The sequence below is a fragment of the Aptenodytes patagonicus genome, chromosome 21 (assembly GCF_965638725.1).
Source record: "Aptenodytes patagonicus chromosome 21, bAptPat1.pri.cur, whole genome shotgun sequence".
NCBI classification, from domain to species: domain Eukaryota; kingdom Metazoa; phylum Chordata; class Aves; order Sphenisciformes; family Spheniscidae; genus Aptenodytes; species Aptenodytes patagonicus.
In genome coordinates, this window is record NC_134969.1 from 2,794,379 (window position 1) to 2,817,496 (window position 23,118).

General features: G+C 45.1%; 2 protein-coding genes across 3 annotated transcripts in view; both read left to right on the forward strand.

Annotated features, from left to right (window-relative positions):
* KHDRBS1 (KH RNA binding domain containing, signal transduction associated 1) lies at positions 1-23,093 on the forward strand. Of its 2 annotated transcripts, XM_076357512.1 has the most exons (12): positions 1-325; positions 7,280-7,407; positions 7,988-8,104; positions 9,155-9,301; positions 11,294-11,430; positions 12,327-12,540; positions 13,504-13,571; positions 13,891-13,949; positions 16,330-18,609; positions 19,106-19,167; positions 20,561-20,659; positions 21,136-23,093. In XM_076357512.1, exons 1-9 carry the CDS (start codon positions 1-3, stop codon positions 16,425-16,427), a joined length of 1,293 nt encoding a protein of 430 aa, XP_076213627.1. In that variant the 3' UTR covers positions 16,428-18,609; positions 19,106-19,167; positions 20,561-20,659; positions 21,136-23,093. The 2 variants fall into 2 exon arrangements, with proteins under 2 accessions (XP_076213627.1, XP_076213628.1); XM_076357513.1 differs by lacking the exon at positions 20,561-20,659.
* Positions 20,599-23,118, forward strand: part of TMEM39B (transmembrane protein 39B) — an 11,856-nt gene continuing 9,336 nt past the window's right edge. The window contains exon 1 of the mRNA XM_076357510.1: positions 20,599-20,659. The gene's annotated coding sequence lies outside the window, so the exon portion shown is untranslated. The remainder of the gene's footprint in view (positions 20,660-23,118) is intronic.

Sequence of the window (23,118 nt, forward strand, 5' to 3'; positions counted from 1 at the left end):
ATGCAGCGCCGCGACGACCCCGCCGCCCGCCTGGGCCGGGGGCCGGGCCCCGGCGGCGCCCGGCAAGGGGCGCCCCCGCCGCGGCGGCCGCCCCGCGGCGGGGGGGGCCGCGGGGCCGCCACCGGGGCGCAGCCGCCGCCGCTCCTGCCGCCCAGCGCCACGGCCGCCGCCTCGGCCGCTCAGGCCCCCGCCGCCGCCCCCACCCCGCTGCTGCCCGGGGCCGCTGTCAAGATGGAGCCCGAGAACAAGTACCTGCCCGAGCTGATGGCCGAGAAGGACAGCCTCGACCCGTCCTTCACGCACGCCATGCAGCTCCTCACAGCAGGTACCGGGGGCGGGCGGGGCGGAGCGGGGGCTGGGCAGGGCGGGACCCCCGGGTAGGGCTCCCCCCCCCCCCCCCCCCTCCGTCCTCGGTGGGGCGGGCAGGGCCGGAGGCGGCTCCTAGTAAACGCCCTGCGCGGCGAAGGGGGAGAGGGAGCCCCCCCCGGGTGGCCGAGGCGGCGGCGGCGGCGGCGGGCAGCTCCCGGCCGGCCCAGGTGAAGCGGCGGGGGGCGGCCGTTGCGCCCGGCCGTTCTGGCCGCCCCGCCCGGGGCGAGACGCGACCCCCGGGGTTTAGAAGATTAGATATTTCTCTTATTTAGACTCTGCTGAGCCCCGTGCTTAATCCAGGGCCTGGGCCGGATTAACCGCAGACCCAGAACTTGCTTTTTAAAATACGGCGTACGGTCGTATTGGCCCTTTTCATCCCCGGGGAGAGAGGGGACCAAAGGGAACGGTAAAAACGGGGGTTTTCCACGTAGCGTCCGCTTCGAGTCCCTGCGAGGCCTGGGTTGTGATCTCTTTGGTTTCCCACTCTGGTAATCTGTATTAGAGCTTGTTTCATGCTTCTGACGAACCCAAATAGGGAATGGAAATGGCAGTCTTTGTTCTGTGCCCAGACTAGCCTTCTCCTTCCCCATCACCGCTGTCCAATCGCCTGGCGGCTCTGATTTCTCCCTATCTCCAGGGTGCAGCTGCTGCACCCGCATTCGGTGCCTCTATCAAGTAGATTCAGCCGCCTCCAGACGCTGTGAGCCAGCTCGAAAATTGGAACGAGTTAAAATGTTTGCTACCACTTACTGCTTTACGTGCGGGTAGTGGAGAGCTGGGAGGTACCCAGCGTGAGGATATACTCGGATTTAATCTGCAGATGAGCGGAGTGCTTAGCTCTCTTGTACTTAACCATTCTGCCTTTAAATGATTTTTTTTTTTTAAGGTCTTTAAAACGTATAGTGTTGCCGTAGTTGGTGCAATGCTAGAGATTTTATTAGCTCCTCCTTTAATGCAGGAAATAACTCTTAGGAATTGCTGCCTCCCATTGTGCAAGTAACTGAGGTATATCGTCACGGGTAACTTGGCATGACTTGCAGACGTCTTGATCTAAATAAATTAGGTTTATAATCCGTTTCACCATCAATTTAATGTTTTTTCATTAATAAACACCTTTAGCCAGCTGATGCTCGACAGCTCTGTGATAGTGCCTTCCAGTGAAACGAAACCTAAGGAGTTTGCTAATTCCTGCACAAAGAGCAGTGTTCTCAGTCCACTTAGTAAAGCTTCGTTCACCGAGTGGTGTAACAAGGATTTATGAGGGGTTTTTTTTCATTAATTTAAAAAACTGCTGATAGTAGACTGCAGCTTTGTGAGACTTAAAACTGATCATTGGAAGAGCTCCAGATGCTTCGTGCTTGCTTTGGATATTTTGAAAATTGCTGTCCTTTGGGAGCATTCACTAGCTGTCCAAATTCAGGACGATCTGAGCAGGAAGCTCATGAGAAAGAGTCTGAAATAAAACGGTGGGTTTAGGCAAATAAATCTCTCTGCACGTACGACCCCAAACTGATCTGGATTGCTCTCTACTGCCGTGGCACCCTTCGGGGATGTCATGTTGGAGAAGCTGCTGTAAAGCTTACTATGGAATTTAGGTTTGGGCCAAAGATTGAAGTATATGGCCAGCACAATTTAAGCAAAATGACTTCCAGACAAAGAAATGACGGATTATTGAATGTCAGCAGTATTCCTATTCCAGCCTTTTTTCAAGACTGGAAGTTGCTTGTCCTGCCTGCCTCTGGGAGGGAACCCTGCAGGAGTTCTGCATTGAAACTAAGACTTCTTGTTTAAAAACAATATGTAGAAGTAATCTAAAATGCTTTTGTGGTTCTAAAGCTGCTTAGCATTTCTAGAGGAGATTACCATTATTTAGGAGCAAGGTGAAGGGCAACGCAGTGATGTAGTACTGATTCTTGAACAATTTACCGTGTGATGAAAAGGCAGTCAAGTGGCTAGGTTTTGGGGATCTGTTACACAGCACCCTGAACAGAAACTGAACCTGGGATTTCTTGCACCTTGGAAAATGATCCACGTTTCCTCACTCCTGTGATTTGGGGTCTGTGTAACCTTCCTCTTCCGTAGGAACGAGAAAACCCCTTTTCCTCACTTTGATTTATGCCTTCCATCTGCTGCGGGGCGAGCAGGAAGAGATGCTGATGTTTTGAAAGGCACGGTCCTCTCTGCTTGCCTGCTTTGGGAGGACAGGAGACGTCCACTGATGCGTTAGCTAGGCGTAGGGTTTTTTCAGATTCTCGTGGTAATCTTAGCTTTTTTTATTCCGTGGAGAAACTCCACGTGAAAAGAGCTGGTCACCTCTGAGCCTCCTCTGCTGCAAACAGATATGTGAGCTAAGTCACTCCGCTAGCAAGTCTCTATATAGCTAACATCTAGTTGGTCCTTATGTTAAATGCAGCCCTTCACATCCCCAGAAGCGTGGAGCGGTGAGGAGGGATGGAGACGGGTGGTGAGGGGTGGGTTCAGAGCAGTGGCTAGGGTATTAGAGCAGGACCCACGAAGGGAGGGAGCGTCAAGCAACTGGAGTTAGAGCAACGCATTGCGAAGCAGGGAGCAGCTTGAGGCGTTGGAGGACTCCTCGACAGAATCCCCTGCTGACCGTGCTGGTTCTCGTGCCAGGCTCATTTAGTCTGTGTGTATTCCTAGGAAGGAAAAAGGGCTGTGTGGGAAAGTCAGATGGATGGGCGGCGGCCTCGCTGGAGTGACTTGCCAAGGAACCAAATAGTGGGATTGGAGATGCGCTGAGGTCACGGGGGTGATGAGAATCTGTATGTAACCCAGAGCAATACAATGCCCTGGAGCTTGCTTCGCGTGGAGTTAAGGCTGCCTTGAAATGGAGATTTTAATCTAAATTTCTGCGTTCCCAAGTGTACGCCCTACCCTCCCCCCCGAAGGAGCTGTAACTGCCGCCTTAAACTTGTGCCCAGATGTCGCAGGCTGTGATACGCTAACACCGTTTCGCTGTTGCATTTTTAAATCTATATATTGCTAAGCCATGCCAACATAATGAGATGCTGATGCTAGCCTGCCTGTCACTGCTGTGACTCTGCCTCCTCCCACTTCTCTCCCAGGAGCCTCTGCTACCTGTGCCGTTTCTCATAGCTCGCCTCCAGGCTTTCTCCTCCCTGCCTCACGCTTGAGCAGTGTTTCTTCTCTTCCCCACGCCCCTTCTCCCTGTGCTAGTGGCAGTCCCCTCCCTTCTCAGCAAAGCTCCGAAGCAGAGCTGTCTGCATATGAATCCCAGCGTACAGGCTGGAGGGTGGGGGGGTGTATTTCAGCAGAAAGCGGGAGGGAAATGGTGGGGTTAGGCTTGCCAAATTCTGCAGCTTCCACTATTGGCAGAGTCCGTCCAGGAACAGATTCCTGCTTCCTCTCCTGTGAAACCAAACCAGCTGGGGAGCAGTAGCATAGGAGAGAAGGAGCTCTGCTTTCTTTCAGAGGCTCCCATCCCCAAACTCTTTTGGGGGTTTTGGGGGTGTTTTTTCAGTTTTTTGGGCACGGGGTCAGTATTATCATACTAATAAGATAATACTCTCAGTATTATGAATGAACAGAATGTGTCTCTGCTTACAGAGCACAAGCGTGCTGCAGGACAATGTTTAATATGGTTTTTTTTTGTTAAGGAAGAGCTTGGGCTTAGATCAGGAGTAGCACTGTGGCTGCTTAGCCTCGTCCTTGTGAAGCAGCGGTGTTACCAACCCCCTTTACCTACCCCTTAGGATTTCTTCTGAGACAATGCAATCACTGCCCCACATGAAGTCCTGGAAACCACTGCCACACATGCCGCCAGACTGCTGACATTCCCCGTGGCAAGAAGGTAACCTTCTGCTGCACCTCTGACACGGCTTTAAAAAATCAGCACTGAAATGAGGCATGCTTAATCCCTCAAGGTATACGTACGCTTCTCCTTCATATCAGTAAGTGGTCTGACAAACTGCTACCACTCATCAGTTCATTCAGTACTGCTTCATGTTGCGTAGCTAATATGCCAGAATGCATACAGATAACGCTGGAATCCGGAGTAGTAGGACACATCACAAGTGGCATGTTTTCAGTCTTTCTTCACACCTATTTCCAGACTTGGAGTTTGTTCTGAAGGTGTGAAGGGGACTGCTAGGTCACCCGCGCTGACCTGAATTGCAAAAGCTGGAGAACTCAGAGTTATTCTGCTGGGGCAGGGTTTTTTCTTCTCGTTATGTTTCGTATTTCGTTTGAAGACTTGGTGATGGGGGATCCGATGCTTTTCTTAGCAAATGGTTAATGATTTGTTGCCCTCACAGACCGACTCTCAGATGCCGTTGCTACTGTTGCAGGAGGCAGAATGGATTTTGCTGTGTGGTTGCAGAGGTTTACATCTGATTGCGTTGTGTTTTGACAAGAAGATGCCTCTGGGTAGTTTAATTTACATCAAGAAAGTTTTAGGGTGCTTTTATTCTTGATGTGAGTGTAGAAAACACTTCTTGTTAACATGGAGAATGCATTTTCAGAAATTCACCTTTTTTTTTTGGAGAACCAAAATATTTGAGAAGTAATCACATTGTGTTATAGGGTCTAAAGCTATGCCTAACCAGGGATAAGGCCACCAGTGCAATCTTTAGTTTCCAAATCTTGATTCTCTGATCTGTTCTTATAGCTAAAATTAAAAAAACTACATAAAACTAACCAAGGCAGCCAGCTCTGTTGCTTATTTTATAAATTTGATAGTGCTTGAACTTCTGGGTTTTTTACTTTTGCAAAGTGCCTTCAGAAGATAATTCTTTTTAAAGCAAAAATCAAGCTATCTTTTTCAAAGCGATTAGATCCGGTACTTTTTTTCAACTAAGGAGTCATGGTAACACTTTTGTAAGGGAGCCAAGGTGCTGTTGCAAGTAGAAATATAAAATGTAGGCTTTTTTTCATAATTATGCAACACAATCTCCAAGTTCTATATTTAGATCTCTAAACTAAAAACCAGTTTATATTACTGTGTCCATAACTGAAAAGATAAAATTTTGATCTTGTTTTCTTAAGGTGGTTTGGTTTTTCTCGGTTGCACATCTAGCTGCTTGACTTCCTCGTGGTCCGCACCATTTGAAAGATGCCAGTCATGCTTCTCAGCCCCTGAGGCTGTGGTTGCCTGTCCAGTCAGAAGGATGGTGGTCGCCCATTGTTCCTATTTTGGGTGATATGAGAATATCGCTAGGTGGATAACACGTCATGTATCTGATATGCCAGTCTTCCAAAACTGTAAGCATGAATGTTTAGTCTAAAGCATATAGTTTCTGACATGGACAGAAATCACAGGAAATGCAAGATATTGCAGCTGCCCTCTTTAAATTCTGGTAATGACTAAGCAGTCTTCAGTTTCAGTTTCGTCTTGCAGCTTTAATCCAGTTATGTGTATAATCTTGTGAAAGTGTCTCTTTCCCCTGAGATGTGAGAAGTTGTATTTAGAGCGCTTTTGACTCAGAAGAGATACAGTTCTTGAGTTTGCTGATGAAATGGCACAATTTAACTTTTAAGGAAGGGTCATGCTCCTCCCCTGATAAGCATCTGTAAATAATAATTTGTGATGGCTGTGCATGGTGTGACCGATTTCCTTTTTGGTTGGACCAAAGAGCGCATAACAGTTCACCAGTAATTTGGGATTGTTAGTAATGGATTGGCTCCAAATTTGGGGGAACTTGTCTAGTTGTTGGGCCATTAAATAAAAGTTGTACATGACTGGACATCTCTGGAAAAGAAAAGCCAGTCAGCTATGGGCTGCATTCTTTTGAAAGATGTTGGGTGTTTGTCTTGTACAAGGGAAAGTGCATTAATGACTGTAAGAACCCATGCTAGAAATGCCTGCCTTGAAGATGATCTTCAGTCTTCTCCATTTGGGTCGTCTTTTATGAGGTGACTGTCTCCTGCCATCTCTCAGCAGAAGTTTAATTTCTAGCCAGATTTGAGAAGGTGTTTGTGCAGTAGTTCCTAATTGGCCTACCTTAATGACCTACTTCCAGAAGGTTATTTGGACTTTGTTCCAGATCCCCCTCAGGCTGCAGCATGCCTTCAGTTCAGTCAGGCCACCTCAGTGTTTTTCCAAGACTCTACAATTCACAATGTACAATTAAAAATCAGAATCTTATTTTGAGAGGCAAAAATTTGTAGTTGCATTGCCTGAATCAAGTTAAGGACTTCTGACACTCACTTTTATGGCTATATGCCTGAGGCTTACAACTTAAAAACCAAGTTATGAATTGCTTGTGTGATGAAGGTACATTCATTTAATGAAATGAAGCTTATAAGAATTTCATAAGCCAGACCACACTCTAGTGTGTCACTCATTCAGGCTTCTGTTCGTTAGGAATGTTTTCAACTTAACCGAAATTCATAGTGTCAGTGTGCGTTGACACCACTACTTAAATTGCAGATTTAAAATGGTGCATCAGCTTGAATGGTAAAAACTTGCCTGATTTGCTGATGGCCGCTGCACTGTAGCAAGCGTATCCAGTAGTGTAGCTGGGGCTGGTTTCTTTGTAGGTTTAGGAGTCTACACGTGGGTGCTGCATTCGCGGTGGAGGCATGAGTCTGGGGACCGATAGAGGAAGGCACAGCCGAAGTGATACACAAAACTGTACTTACAGTTTCCTACTCTTACCTGTTGGAGTTATGTGTAGAGCATTCTCTACTGTTCGTTCTTATTTTTGTTCGTTATCCCGTTTTTGGCCTTCTGGAATCCCTAGATGTGAAGGGAGGAAGAGGCAAGCTGGGCTAGCGCTAAAGAGGTGGCCTGTCTATCCAGATTCCATTAATACAACTATAAGCGTTCATATATTCACAGAGGATGAGGGTGGTATGTCCTGTCATAATTCCAACTCTAAAATGATGCTTGTTTGAGGAATATAAGCAGCCCTATTTTTATCTTGTTTAGAAATTGAAAAAATTCAGAAGGGTGAAACAACAAAGAAGGATGAGGAAGAGAACTACCTGGATTTATTTTCCCACAAGAATATGAAACTGAAAGAACGAGTTCTGATACCTGTCAAACAGTACCCCAAGGTGAGGGCCAGAAAATAGCTTACTGAATCTCTGTGATTTGCTTATTTTCTATGGATTTTGTGGCTGACTTTTAGAGATAGTAGCTGTCAAAGTGTCATCAGGAGTTATGCCAGTGTTCCACTATCGCTACGGAATTTTTCCTATGCAAGCTTGCAGGATCTGATTTCTAATATATTACATTTCTAGAATGTCTGGGATAAAGCTAAATGGTGATGCATAGCTGTGATCTTTTATTACTAGAATAGACACTTTCCTAGGTAGAGCTTTGTGTTTTACAGTTAAGGACTCATTTAACTCTTAAGACTTGCTGTCTGTAAAACTACTGGAGAGCAGATGTTAGAATTAAACGCTTTACGTGATTTAATTCAGCTTGATTTTCTGGTGGAGCATTTTTTCATGAAAAGAATGTTCTGAACTTAAATTTTCCTGTGCATTTTTTGGTCTGTATTTTTTGGTGAGGTGAAGAGAAAATGGAGTGGCTAAATCTTTTGTCAGCCAGCATAACATTCAGAAAAGCTTTGTTAAGGCTACTGAGCTCTGGAGCTGTTTTTTTTTTTCTTTTTTTCCCCTCCATTTACAGTTCAACTTTGTTGGAAAGATTTTGGGACCTCAAGGCAACACCATCAAGAGACTCCAGGAAGAAACTGGTGCTAAGATATCTGTGCTTGGGAAGGGTTCAATGCGAGATAAAGCAAAGGTAAGGGAATCACCCTTGGAAACATACGTGTTTGTTAATGCCTTCCATGTTGCTGTGAGAAGTAGTGGTTCTCAAAGCATTTTATAAAAGATTAAACCATTAAAATCCAAAAGCAAAGGCAGTAGGAAGTCACGCTTCCTAAATTGTTCTGTGCATGCTGGGAGCAATCTTGATTGGGGCAGAAGTGTGATGCATGTTTTCTTTATGAGCATGACTTAGAGACCAGTCATCTTTTGATATCCTGTACCCTTGGATGCAGAGATTGTACTTCACCTTCCATATCAACTAAGTTTATAAAGTAAGAATTAATTCCAGCTACTCTGTGAAAAGTCATTCACTAAAGGAATGTTTCCCCTCCAGAAACAAACAAACAAAAAAAAACTTTTTCCAGCTGTTCCCTCTGAAATCCTTATATTCTCATGGTTCACTGTAGATGTTGGAGCAGTATGTTCCTGGTAATCTTTAGTGAATCACAAAGTGCCAGGAGGCTTTTTTGAGCAGAAAAAATGGAAAGAATTTTTTTCTTCCTGCTTACTCCCAAAACTGAGCTAACAGTTGACAGAGCTGTAACTTAATTCAGCTTTTTACTTTACAGCATGAAAAGCTTTTACACTTCTAGCTTATTTGCAGCTTCTTAAAGCCATCTGAATAACACAGGTGTCTAAGAACAGAGTTAAAGAGCAAGCTTGTTTGAGGCATTAGACTTCACTAGGTGGTAAAGAACACCTCAGGCAGAAAGGTGGTGTAGAAGAGGAAGAGCACTGCTTGCGTATGCTTCGTCTTTTGGAAAAAAAGGTGGCTGGCATCAGTGCGTTAGCAAAAATGTCATAGTCGCCTGAAAAGGCAGCTATAAAAAGCTGGAAGTTGTAGATTGCCTGTGGCTTTTTATAAAACTGTATGCTCATGTGTATGTTGTTATGATCTGTGTCCAGGCATGGCCAAAACACTTTTACAGAAGTTTCCTGTTAAGGCATAGAAAAACAGATAAAAGAAAAGTAGTTTCTCTGCATCTTACTTAGTTTTAGGAATCTCTAATCTGCTTTGTTTCAGGAGGAAGAACTGCGTAAAGGGGGAGATCCTAAATATGCCCATCTAAATATGGATTTGCATGTCTTCATTGAAGTTTTTGGACCCCCTTGTGAAGCATATGCTCTGATGGCTCATGCCATGGAAGAAGTCAAGAAGTTCCTTGTTCCAGTATGTATACTGATGCTCTTTTCTTCTTGAAGGAGGTAGATGGTTGTGAATCTGGCTATAAGGTTGGGTAGAACTTACACGGTGTAAAGTTTATGCTACAGGAATGGTGTAGTTGAGGAAGCCCTGCAGTATTAAGTGTGTGTGTGGCAGCTTAAGATGACCTCATTAATCTTGCATGAAGGCATGTATTGTTCCCCTAACCATAATTAGAAAGACATACGCTTACAGGGCAATTGTGTAGAACACTTGGAGTAGGTATTTCTCTCCCAGTACTAGCTGTGGACACTGGGGTGGGTGGGTAGCTTGTCTAGCTCCATGTGTCAGTTCTAGCGGGAGAATAGCTTTAGCCATGCCTGGCATGGAAGAGACTTCTTGGATGGGTTCCTCTGACTTGGATCTGTAGCGTAGAAATCTGGCTAGAAAACTTCATTGGTCAGATCAGAAACTCTTAAGTACGGAGATGTTTGCTCTGCTCTAAAGGGGTGGTGTGAGGATGAGGAGGGTGATTGCCCAGGCAGCTTGGTAGTAGTATTCAGTGTTGTAGTCAGTTTGAGACGCATCTGTTAAGTCAATATTTCTGTTGCTTTAAATATGGATGATGTGAAGGAACCTCTTTGCTAATCAGGCATTTATACAGATGACACTTGTTATCTGTTTGTGGGTGTCTTTTACTGGTGAACCTTGTAAGACCTTTATGGTCAGCTTCATGTCAGTTTTGTGCCAGCTGGAGTATTGACTCCAAGAACTGCAGAACTTGAAGGAGTCTTTCGCATGTTATTAAAACGATGGTATTGCTTGCTAAATTAGGAAAAAAACAAAATGGGAAAGAAGCACGCAGTGCTTCCTGCTTCTGGCTGGCTCAGCCTGTAATTCAGAGACCTGGCAGGTAGAGAGCTGGATATACCTTGGCACCGTGCTCCACAGCTGAGACTGGGAGCTCAGATGTTCTGCCTGAAATACCAGGGGCGGGTGGAACCCGAGAGCGGTGGGTAATAGGGAAGTGTGGAAAAGCGTGTGGGTACTGTGTGATTTCTGAGAGTCTGACACAGAGGAGGAGAGATTGCTATGTGAAGTGTCTTTGAAGGAAAGAGGTCATCTTCAGGGAGCCCCTGGGATGTACAAAACCTCAGCTTGCTAAAGCAAGCGCGCAGCCTTGCTATTTAAAGTGTCTTATCTATTGCTGCCTTCAAACAATGTGTTAAACTTGTGAAAATTGACAGAGAAGTCACTATGGAAGCCAGCAGCGCTGTGAAGACACATCTGATAGGAGACTCCTTGCTTTGTGGTGTTGCTATGGCATCGTGAAGATCCTCGGTGCGAGGCCCAGACTGTGTGTCGAGGGGAGGGGTGGGGTACGATGGCTTCTGCGGGGTCACCAGAGGTCTGTACTAATTCCTGAAGCTAGATCCCCTGAGGCGATAAAAATGCATGGAGCCAGAAAATACTGCATTCCTAAGAATTTGAAAAGACAGCCTGGATTTGCAAATGGGTATTTGCTCTTCATCAGGCTGCATCCTGTCCTGTTCCTTCAGTGTGTTGGGAGCACAGCAGTATGTTGTTACCTTATGTAGGCTCATTGCCAGCCACTTGCCTTTAAATGGGAGCTGTAAGGTGCTTGAGGTGAGATACGTCTTGCCTGACTTCACCTCTGAACTCTCCGACATTTGCAAATAAATCTTGCTGACGTCCCTGGGATGCCGAACATCTTCAGATGCCTCCAGAACCCCTATGAGCGAGGTCCTCTTCCCAGGGACCAACTGTAGTGCTCACTGCAGCGCTCGGACGTGCAGGTGGCGTGCCCTTCTTGGCCGGTTTGGAGAAGGCTGGCAGTTGCGCGCTGCTGCCTGCTGAGTAAATCCCAGTAAAACTAACCAGCAGATTTTAATTTAGGACTATCAGGTTATTTTTATTCCAGCATGGTAGCCTGTGATATCCTGGAGCACAGACTGGCTAGTTAGCTGTTCTTTGGAGTTGACTCTTTCCCCTCTTTAGGATATGATGGATGATATCTGTCAGGAGCAATTCTTGGAGCTCTCCTATCTGAACGGTGTACCAGAGCCAAGTCGTGGCCGAGGAGTCCCTGTGCGGGGAAGGGGAGCAGCTCCACCACCGCCTCCACCTGTTCCAAGGTATCTTTCCCAAAAGCACAGACCTGGAAATGCTGCATTGTGCTCAGAGTTGTCCTGCCAGATGAGGTTAAACTACTTGTGCTTGCACATCAGCTGTTGGCCTTGACCTTGGCTTTTGGCCAAGGCTTTCTAGCCTTGTGTTGCAGGCTTGCTTTTAGCAAGCTGGCATCAATTGTTTTGTATGTTTTGAGATGTAATCTAGTGCGGTGGATGTCTTCTGTATTATTTTTGATGTCTGAAATCAGTAGCTTCATAAAGTAACCTTTCAAAAATTGGCCTACGAAATCATGTGTAGATAGATGTGTCACGTTTGCTTCTGTAGCCTTCAGCAGAATAAGCATTTTCAGTTTAAACCGACTGTCCTTTGAAAGTTATAGGATGGCATTATTCTGTCATTGCTGTCAAGGCATTGGGATAAATTGGCGATAAAACTCTGTTACTATAGTTCCTGCTTCACTACCTATTTCATGGGGGGAAAGTCTTTGCTTCCGAGTGCTTAGCCCAGAAGTGTCCCTGCTTATCTCATCATCGATCTTTACAGTTCTGGAGGTCTGGCAGTCATTACAGGTTAGAGATAGGATCGTTTAAAATGTACTCTGAGAAATTACTTGCTCGAAGTTCTGTATCAGATTTATTTCTTTGTCTGTACAATATCTAATGCAGTAGAGTTCTCACCTCAGAAGAGGTTTTTGTGAATCCTGCAATACAACACTGTTAACAATTCTCGTGCTCTCATTCTTGATAAAGAATTCATGGCTTAGTTAATGGTGACTGTATTTATTTATCAAGCTATTGCCTTTTAAAGTAGGTGTAAGAAGCGTATGCACTGCCCTCAGTATTCAGCACACGAGCAGTACAGCAGTAGCTCTTCACAATCCTTTTTATCTCCCTTCCAGGGGGCGTGGTGTTGGTCCTCCCCCTCCTCCTCCTCGGGGGGCCCTTGTGCGAGGAGCCCCGGTGCGGGGTGCCATTGCCAGGGGAGCTGCCGTAGCCCGCGGAGTACCTCCTCCCCCAGCAGTACGGGGTGCTCCTGCACCCAGAGCACGTGCAGCCGGCATTCAGAGAATACCGCTTCCTCCTCCTCCCGCACCAGAAACCTATGAGGAATATGTAAGAAACTATATATCTTCTTTTTTTTTTTTTTTTATTCCAGCTAGCTGATCGTGTGTTAGATATTCAACATTACTGAAATAAGGGCTAACAACACTAAGATTGCTCTGGAGAAGTGACCACCAGTGCAAACACTGGTACGGTGCTGTGTGACCTGCTCTGCCTCTTTAGTCCTCAAAGGAGGGAACTGCTAGTGTCCTAAATACAGGGTAAGGGGTGGTTTTTATAAAACTGAAATGTGCCCTCAAGACTGAAGTTTGCCATAACTGTCAGTGCACGGTAGAAAAACTACATCGCAGAGATTGATGTAGTTCATATCACATTCTCTTTCTGCAAGAGAATTCTTTAAGCAGGGACACCAAAGGCTTCTTACTGCCCCTAAAATCCTTAAAATAAATATCTGAATGAACATGATGATGTTTCAAGGCGTATAACTAAGCACCACCCTCCTGTCAAGCTTATCTTAGCATCTTTGCTCTTGGCATTCTAAAGGGAAAACAAGATGACTGGTTTTGATGCACAACAGCATTTTGGGGAGCCATCACAAATACTGATATTTCTAAATTCTGTTTCTCCTCTCAGTAAAACTTCTCATTTTTTCCACTGAAACCAATCTAAAGTTAATAGGTTGGGTTTTGTCTACCTGTAAATCTGTGTTTTGGATAACACAGTTACAGGCCCCCTGGCACACGTATTTGTACCGCAGACAAACTGCAGCTTTGGACATGTAAATGACTTTCAAATGCATTGTAAATATTAGTGTGGTTCATTCCTCCCAAGCCACAGGACACAAGCAGATTTTAGCTACCTATGTCTTATGATTGAGCCCCTTCCCTGTGGCAGGCAAGGATTCACAGGCTCCTCTGAAAGCTGCTGTAGCCTGAATTCAGTTTTGCCGTTACTCTTGGTCAGGCATTAACCTTTGGTCCTTCCATTAACACCGTTTGTCATCATCCGTTTCAGGGCTATGATGATGCATATGCAGACCAGAGCTATGAGGGGTATGAAGGCTACTACAGCCAGGGCCAAGGGTAAGTTTGCTTGTCTCCTATCTGTTACGGAGAAAATTATGCATGATCTTTTTTTCTTTTCTTTTAAGGGAATGGAAACACTCATTTCTGAGTTTGAGCTGTAGGGAAAGTGCCCTGTTCTGCTGGAATCCAGGAGTGCCTGGGAAATAACTTTTGGGCGTGTCCCAGCGTCCTTGACAATTCTGTAAAAGCGGCGATCAGACACACCACAGCCATGAGCAGTGTTGGGCACCTTTGCTTTTCAAGTGTTTGTGCAAGTTGTGTCAGTTTAGGAATACGATTTCAGCACTGTATGTAACCAACGTAATTACTCTTCCAGGGACACAGAATACTATGATTATGGACACGGGGAGGCACAGGAAACCTATGAAGCTTATGGTATGTCTGGGAATGCTGTTCTCTTGACAGGGAAGGGGCTGCGTAGTTGGGAATTGCTTGTGGTCGACCAGCTGTTTTCCAGTGCCACTCCACGCTCTGAGCAAAAACTGAGGAGAACCTCAAGTAGTTTTCATGGTAGAATATTTGTACCCTACAGATTATCCAGGTCTGAACAACCGAAGGCATTCTGTGGTTTTTAGATGCTTATCTAGCTTGATTGTCTCAAAGGTGACGCATTTAAAATTCCATTTTTTAACTATGGAAATATTTTTTAATTTTCCTTGTAGCTTTAGAATATTTTAAGAGCTCTGGATTTCCACCCACAGCACTACTTTTGCTGCAGTCTGGTTTTCATGGATTATATTTTGTTGAACTGGATGAGTGCATGGTTCCATCTGCTTCCTTATCCTCAAAAACCTGCTAGCTGATACTGACTCTGCACTGTGCATTTGCTTGAAAAACGGATTTAAATGTCATATGAAGGCCTCCCTTTGACTAGGTGGAACAATTTTGGTCAACGTGACTTGCAAGTATAGTCTATGAAGTTTAGCTAATTTGAATTGCGTAAAGCTATCAACTGAGGCTAGACTGAGGGGTGTGGGAGACCAATTTAACCATAACTGTGTAAGTCACCAACCGTTGAAAACAATAGGCCTTATATCTGAGGTGCTGGCAATAAAGGATTGGGTGACTGCGGCGCTTTTTTAATGCTAGTTCAGATATCCGTGCTTATGAACAGCATCTGCATGTGGCAAAGAGTAAGATTCATTTTGCTCTCTCTGTGTAAACAAGCTGAACTATACACAAGTTACGAAAGCTATACAGCGAGCTGCTTAACAGCGTGGAAATACGCTGTATTGAAAACAGCTCCCTTTAGCAGCGCATCGGTTGCCTGAAGGCGTGAATGAATGCAGGTAGTGATGATAATGACCGGCTGGAGGGGCTTTCTGGGATCCTCAGGAACTGGGAATCCCCTATGCGTGTCATGCCGGTATTAGGGAAGCGGAGTTGTTAACACAGTGGCTGGCTGCTGTGCTGGCCTCGGGCTGTTCCCTGCTCTGGGCTTAAGTTGTGAGAAGTTCAAATTCAGGTGCCCGACCAGGGATGCTTTTCCAGTCTGAGATGCATTTGAATAGACAGCTGCTGTCAGTAACGTTGGCTATCTTTCCTGCCTTCAGTGGCTTGGTTTGTTGCCTGTGTTAGTCACGCAGCACAAAGAGGCTTTTGTGCCTCCTACTCGGTAGGAGAGCGGTGGTGTTGTCTGGGATATGAAGGCCAAAATGCTCATGTATACTTGGCATGAAGTTGCCACAGCTAATCTGTTTATCCACAGTAATTTCCTTTGGTCTCTGCTTTCGTGAAAACAGAATTAGAGAAATAAATGGTTGAGCCAGGCGGGAGACAGTTTTGAGAAAATGGGAACGTGCTCCGTGGTGGTAGGAACAGGCTCGGCTGTCTTCCAGGCTTCGGACACTTGCTTTCATAAACTGGCGACCCTGGAGAGAATGGCAGGCATGCAAGTACAAATGTCGCAAGCACAAGCCATAATGAAAGCTGAGCTTGGATATTTGGGGCTTGAGCTAGCTCGGGGACAACGGGGATGCGAACTTCATTTGCTTCGGTGGTGGTTGTACGTAGCAGAAGGGTTTGGGCTGTCCTGTCGAGTGCTTTGTCCCATCAGCAGTTAATGCTGGTACAGCACTAGCAAGTGATGTCTGCTCCAAAGAAGTGAGCAGATGCTGCGCAAGCTGCGGATGTAAATTTTCCTGTAGTCACGGAGAGGAAGGAGCAGCAAGTCACAGTCAGACCGGTGTCTGGAAGTTCAGTCGGATGCGCTGCCATCCTAGAGCAGCGTAGGGACTTAATTATTTTGGCACAATTATCCGGGAGCTGCCTTGCCTGGCATCTGGGAAGGAGAGAAGCACACTACCTGTAGCAGTCTCCCCAGCCAGAGCCCGGGGGTTATAGATGCTGCTGGCCGCCAGCCTGAGGGGCCATGACTGCTGCAACCTTCGCCGCGGCTGGCTGCCAGAGCTGCCCCGTGAATTGGCTTCAGCTCTGCTGAAATTAATTACTCCTAAAAGGCACCGGCTTTGTCCAAGTCGGCGCTTAGCCGGGCTGTTGGAGCTGCAGGCTTCCCGGGGATCCCCGCGCAAATGGCTTTTTCCCCGTAATGTCGGAAGATGTGCTGCAAACGAGAGGTTTTGGTGGACCGCGGGGCGTTTTGCAGACCGGTTTTGGGGTGAAACCGCTGTGAAGATGCCCCGTGCTTCCACGTCGACTCCGGAGGGGAGCCCGGCCGGCCGGCACCGCCGCTCCCTCCGTGCCCCTTGGCCCGCAGCACTCCGCCGTCCTTGACATATCCCTCTCTTTTCCGCAGGGCAAGATGACTGGAATGGAACCAGGCCCTCCCTGAAGGCCCCGCCGGCCAGGCCAGTGAAGGGGGCCTACAGAGAGCACCCATACGGACGTTATTAAAAAACAAACATGAGGGAAAAATATCAGTTATGAGCAAACAGTTGTTACTGATTCTTGTATCTCCCGGGATTCCCGTTGCTTTACCCACACCAGACAAGTAATTGTCTAACTGTTTTTCTTCGTGGCCCTTTTTCTCCCACTCCATCCTCACCCTGCATTCTGGCTTCTGTACGTAGTATTTTAAAAATGAGTTAAATAGATTTAGAGGACCGACTTTAATTTTTTTTTTTAAGTGTGTAGATGGCTTTTCTTTCTTTGTTGTTTAGATAAACACAACTGTACCTTTTTTAATAAAAAAAAGTTGAGTTAAAAATGTTAGTTTCAAAAGTGACATGCTTTGCTTAGCAGTTATGAAATTAAGGTTTTGTTAACCTTTTAAGTTTGGTTTTAAGGAACCCATAAAAGTTGTAGTTGCAGAATCCCAAAGTAGGCTACATTTCAAAATTCAGGGCTGTTTTTAAGAATTAAAATCATAATGTAACGGTAGTAGCTGCCACCGTTTAAAAGTAACCTCAGATGTCAAACTTTCCTTAAAAGCAGATTGCTGGTGAATCTTAAGTTTAAATTTTAATACAAAGGATCCTCAAACAAATTAAATAGCATTTTTTAAAGGTAATTGACTTAAAAGAAAAAAAAATTAGGTTTGTAAAATTGACTTTTCTTATGTGGGTTTTGAAATCTAGCCCCGAACATGCGGTGTTGAGAGATGCTTGGGAAGCAGATTTTCCAGTGTAAAGGGGTTCTTAGTTTGGTTCTGTATGAAGAACTTTTAAGGGAAAAACAAACGAAAGCATGGCTCTAATTGCCCAGCGTTTGATATTAGAAAACAGAGTATTAAGTGAGTAGGCCTGAACTCTGTAAAATTACAGTCTTCTCATTTTTATAGTGCTTGGGGCAGATAACACAGTGCAAGTTTAAAACTGACAAAATTGTCAATATTAGCAATCCCATTGACTTGTTCAAGTGTATCTCAACACTAGCTTTGCATAAAAAGGGACACTGCAGCTGAAAAAATGAGGAAAAATTTCACTTTGTACATAGGATAAAGTCCTAATTGGATTTGTACACTGTCCTCCCACTCTGTTCTTGAAGATTAAATGCTACATGTGTAAGTCTGCCTAAATAGGTAGCTAAAACTTGTCAAAATGTCTGCCGCAGTTTGTCAATAAAGTTTAGTTCTTTTTTAATCAAAGTAAATGTGATGAATTGTCATTTTTTTGTTGAGCAATAAAATAGCTATTTTTTTTTTCAAATAAATTTAAATTAATGCTAAAGCTAATTGTCTTTTTAAAACATGGAGACATTCTAAAAATGGTGTTTTTTGTAATTCTCACAAAAAGTTTATCAAGCTCATTGAACGAGCTTCATTTTTTTTTTTTAAAACTGAAAGAAAAATTGTTTTTCACCCCCTGGAAGTTGTTGAAAGCAGTTTGATCCTGGACTACGGCAGAAATCTGCCTTCAGTCTGCTGGAAAGTGTTCATGGTTCTTTGCTGAGTTACTGATTCAGATTTCAGGTGGCCTCACAAGAGTATTCCAGACTGCAGACTCCAGATTGAGTCTGAAATGGCTGGTTTAAACGTAGCGTGACAAAATGAATGCTGAAAAATCCAAGGCTTAGCTGCCACCAGGAGGAGGAGGAAGCCTGCTTTCTGCTTTACGTAAACACCCCTAACCCCCTTGGCTACGATGATGCCCTTCCTACTTTACGGTAGCCTTTACTTGGAAAGCCACTTAAAAACGTGTCTTTGTTTGAGAAGGGTGCTGCAGTTGCTCCTCATATCCTTCTGAGAGGGTGTGTATGTGTATATATATAATATAATAGTTTAAATTAAACTGCTTCTTAGAGAGACATGAAAAATGGTTTGTATTTCCCATCTGCAAAATGAATCTGGCATTCTAGGGGGAGAGAATTAAACTGCTCGGGGGTGAAAAATAGAGCATTAGGAACCAAACTGCTTGTAGCAGTGCATGATTGAGGGGAATACTTTAAAACAAAAAGTTGTATTTGTAGATTGTTATTAAAGTGTAAATAACTGAATTTTCAACAATGGTTTGGAGTCAGCTTTCAGGGCATAATGTCTTGCTTGATGAAAAGATCACCCTATACCCCCCTTTTAAAGGAAAATTATCGCAGGAGAATCAGGATGTGTAAAGCTAACATGCATCGCAAAACCCAAAAGGTAACCTAAATGTCTGATTTTAATAGCACATTTCTCTTTTACATAAACTGTGACGGCAACTTGCATAAACTTTATTGAAACAATTCTTCAAATGTTAATTTTAATGTAAAAAATTTGCAAAAAATGTTTAAAATAAACATTTAAAAAAAACCACATGCTTCTGCATAAATTAGCAATAACTTTAATAATGTGCCCTTTGAAAATGCACTGTAATGTAATGTGGGCAAAAAGGAATCGGCAAGCTTAAATATCAAAAGATGTAAAATGACAACGAATATAGATAGTCCTGCTACTGCCAAAAAAAAAAAATTCTGCTCAGTTATTTAAAAATGTAAAATGATGGCCCTTTTTAGACCCCAGTATTGATATTTACTGTGAAATGTTCAAAGCTCAGCTTAAGTTGCATGTTTTCCTTCCTGTGTAATTGCATGCAGGAATCTTTTTCTTTTGATTTGTGCTTACATTAAGGAGACTCACAATTGTCTTCAATTTGCAGGAGTCAAGAGTACGTCGCTATGAATCACTTGGGTGAAGACGAGCAGGGGCAACACGAAGTGGGTAAGTTTGTTTATTTTTGCAACCCATTGCAAGCTGCTAACATGTTCCGTGTGGGAGGTGGGGGGCGGCACCATCTGAGCTGCTAAATTGAAGCCGTTCTTTATATACCCACAAATAAATGACTCTTGCAAAAGGCCAGTTACATGACTGCCACTCCTGCGGAGGTCATGGTGTGGAGGAGGCTTCAGTATGTACCTGCATAGAGCTCTCCCACCGAAATCCCGTGGAGAAGGAGGTTTAAGTGGATTTGAGGAGAGAGGGAAATGTGGTGAGGAGATCTGTCTCTCGGAGCTGGTTCCCGACTGAGATGCTGGCCTTCACGAGAGCGCTCTCAGCAGCAAGGTAGCGTTGAAGTTGTTGCCCTGTGCTCTAGAAACAGAGCAGCCCAAGGAAGGGCTCAACAGGAATTCCGATATAAGTCCATAATGCATTAAAATTACAGGCTGCAGATTTTAGGCCAGATGCTGCCCAGCTAGACCTTGCTAGTTCTACCCCTCCCACACCCCCCGATGGGCTCTGAAATGTGATCTGCTGGCTGTTCTTTTGATGGCTTTTTGTCTGATGTCGTTGCTGGAGACGGCTCGGGCAGTGGTCCTGCCGGCCTGGCTGGGACACGTTTAGCTCGGAGCCCCGCAGGGCTGCACGCCTGGTGTCAGCGAGTGAACACCCTGAGCCCTCGGGGTGGGGGTGGGGGGGTGATGGACCCCCCAGCACCTTTGGGTGCTGGTGCCGGTCAGCACCCGCGGTGGCCGGGCTCCCTCTGGCGGCTGCTCTGGCCCCACTGACTTGCTTGTTCTCCAATAAATACCTTAATAAATGCACGCAAGCGCTTGCAAACCGAGCGGTACCTTGGTTGGGGAGGTTATCACACATCAGTGGAGTGACCTGCTTACGCAGCAAGGACACATCTCCCCCCAGGCCCAAAGGCAGCAGCCGTAAGCGTTTCCTTTGGGGACAGCTAATCCCTTTCTCTCAAATCTCGAGATCGCTGAAAGTCTGAGCTCTATAAATAAAAGAACAAAGAAATAAACCCTTGGAACGCTGAAGAAGTCTAATGGCTTCAAAAGACAACCGTGAAAAGCCCTGGGCATAGGACATAGAAGGACATAAGTTTTATTTTATGTGGAATTGTAAAGCTACCAAACGAGCTTCTCTTATCTTAGGAGTATTAGGAACAAGAAAGCGGTAGTGTGTGGAAATGCTGCAACAGAGTGAGATTACCCTCAGTTCTTTGACTTTTAACTTGAAAATTGGATCCGTGGTTTTCTGCTAGGGGAAATCATAACATGTCTGGATTTGTGGCCTGTTTATCGAATGCATCTTCATTTACAATGTAATTGGAACATCAATTTATATGGTGTTGTACCAATCTTTCCCATTTCTTTCTTAATAGGCACAGCTTTTATATCAAGTGGAAAAGATTTGATAGAGATCATCTATTATGATGCAGTTTTTTACCAGTAGAAGTGGATCTTGTGACACTGCCTTTGGAGTAATACAGCTTGCTTGTGCATTGCATTTGTTGCATGTTTATGTGAAAGATTTTAATGTTACGGAGGAATGTAAATCTTAACAATATTGAAAACAACTGTATATGCCAAAAGTATTTTGAAAACATGCCCTGCATCAAACATCTTCCTCCCTCTCATAGCATTACTACATTCAAATTTTAGCCTAGAGTCTGCAAAAGCTAATTTGAGATCCCAAAATAGCCATCAGCATCGGATGTGTCTCTCAAAGATGCTCTAATTAGCCAGTCGTTCCGGGGGTGATAGAGGACTCGCTGAAATTTGTGAGGGGTAGAGATTCCTTTGAGTGCTGAAGTCTGAGTCACCTAAATAACCTTCCCTTTTCTACTGACGTGTAGCCGCTGGCGGTAGTATTCTGCAGGCTGTGAGCTAACAAGCACCAGTGATCTTTCATCTCCTGATTTCCCCGAAGGACTAATCCGCATCTTATTATTTGTAGGATTTTGGTAAAGACCATAAACAAGATAAAGGCCCCCATTGTGCTTGGTACTGTGCAGCAGCAGTCACGTCTCCTCTGTGGAAGTGTTTCCCAACAACACTGTTCTTTTCAAGAGAAGCTTGGCTCTAGAAGCATCCTCCTGCTGCAGAGCGCTCCGTGCCTCAGCAGTCCCATCTTCCCTGGCCCTTGCTCTCAGTGGCCCCAGCTTCTTCGGCCTCTAGTCCAGCCCTTTGGTATAAATTCTCAGGCTGGCCTTGCTTGGAGCTGGCATAAACCTGGACTTTACGCTTCCTCGGCGAGGTCTCACCGTGCATAGTGGTTCATAGTCAGTATCTTGGACAGCAACAGGAGTGTCAAACTGAGCTTCAGGAAAAACGCTCCAACTGGTATTGCAGAGATGTTCCCAGCAGCTTTTCCTGGAGGGAGACTGTCATACCCTGCCCATTCCTTACCCCTGGTTTCAAGTTGCTGTTCGGATTATTAAATAAAGCAAATGGCTACAAGCTTTATTGTATAACTTACCTATGGTATTTTTATGTTTAACTTAAAAAGCTGTGCTTTCAGTAAGGCTAAGACATTACCTTGATATGGCCCTCTGTAAAATTCCATATTTGGTAAGCCGGGTTTAAGAGCACAGCTGGATTCCCTGTTTGGCTGTTAAAGCAGATGATTCTTTTTGTACAGAATGAGTTTTTAAATTTGTATGAGAGCATCTGTCACGAACAGAGCCAAGCAAAACAATTTAAATGCGCGCATCTTCCCTTCCTCAACCCGTGCCGCTGCTCTCCTAAAGAACACTTGGGCAGAGGGTGATTCCTGCAGCCTGGGATAGACCCTCCAAATGGCCCCAGAGGAGAAGAGACCAGCTGCGATCTGTCTGCTGGGAGATGCAGAGGAGAACAGGCGGTGCTGGGAACGCAGCTCTTCTCTCAGCTGTACATATGGTGCTTTTGGGGAGGAAGATGGGACTTAGGGAAAATCTTCTTTAATTGCTAAACCTATAACATCTTGGGTGAGATGTTGGACACGTGCCCCATTTGTAAGCTTTGAGGGGGAGGAATTTTTGCAGGCTGGTCAGGGCTCGTGGGAACTCCCATCTCGAATGTAGATGTAACTCCTCTTTCGACTCAGGAAGCTCACGCAGTTCCTGTGAGCACAGAGCAGAAACCTTTGCTGTTACTGCTCAGTTGAGCCTTCCATTGCTGCCATATGTTTTAATGGAAATGTTTGTTTCCACGCTCGTTTTGCTCCTTTCGCAAAGTGGGATGACTCTCCGATGAGCTGATTTCAGAGCTGGTAAAGGAACCCAGTTAAGATGCCGTTCGCTTTGCTGTGGCTGGGAAATAGGAACCTGCCAGCTCTTGGTGTGCTGGAGAACACCGGAGCCTCCCTGGAGAGCAGCAGCTCTGTGTCGGAGCGCTGAAATACAAAGTGTTTTCCAACGAAGCTGTTACTTTTACCGCTGGCTTTAGAACCAAATACAACCAAAGGCTCGTACGTGGTGTTACAGGTGCAGACCTGTTTTTAACCTGACATTGGTACGTCCTGCCTGTTACCTTCATAGCTGTTCCTGGAAGACGCTTAAAACCGCGGGTGTCTGGATGCTCCTGGTCTTCGATGGCCCCTGCCCAGTGCAGGTTTCCAAACCAGTAAGAAATGAAAGATACTGGCCCTGTGAAAGTTCATTAATTTTAGAGACGGCTTTGCAGGGTGGTTCTCAGGATTGTGTAACGCTCCATCTGCGCTGGAGCATCAAACACCCACAAGTTACGGTAATCAATGAAAAAAATACCGCAAGTGGTTGGTAAAGATGGTGAAAGCTGATCAAGGTGAATCACGGCGTTAAAATAACTTGTATAGGAAACTGGCGAGCTCTTGCGCGGCTGGTATTTAGCGAGAAGTGTTCAACAGATGTTGAAAATGATTAGTCATTCCTATAATAAAGGCCTGAGGTTGAATTTTTTTTTTTTTTTTTTTTTTTGG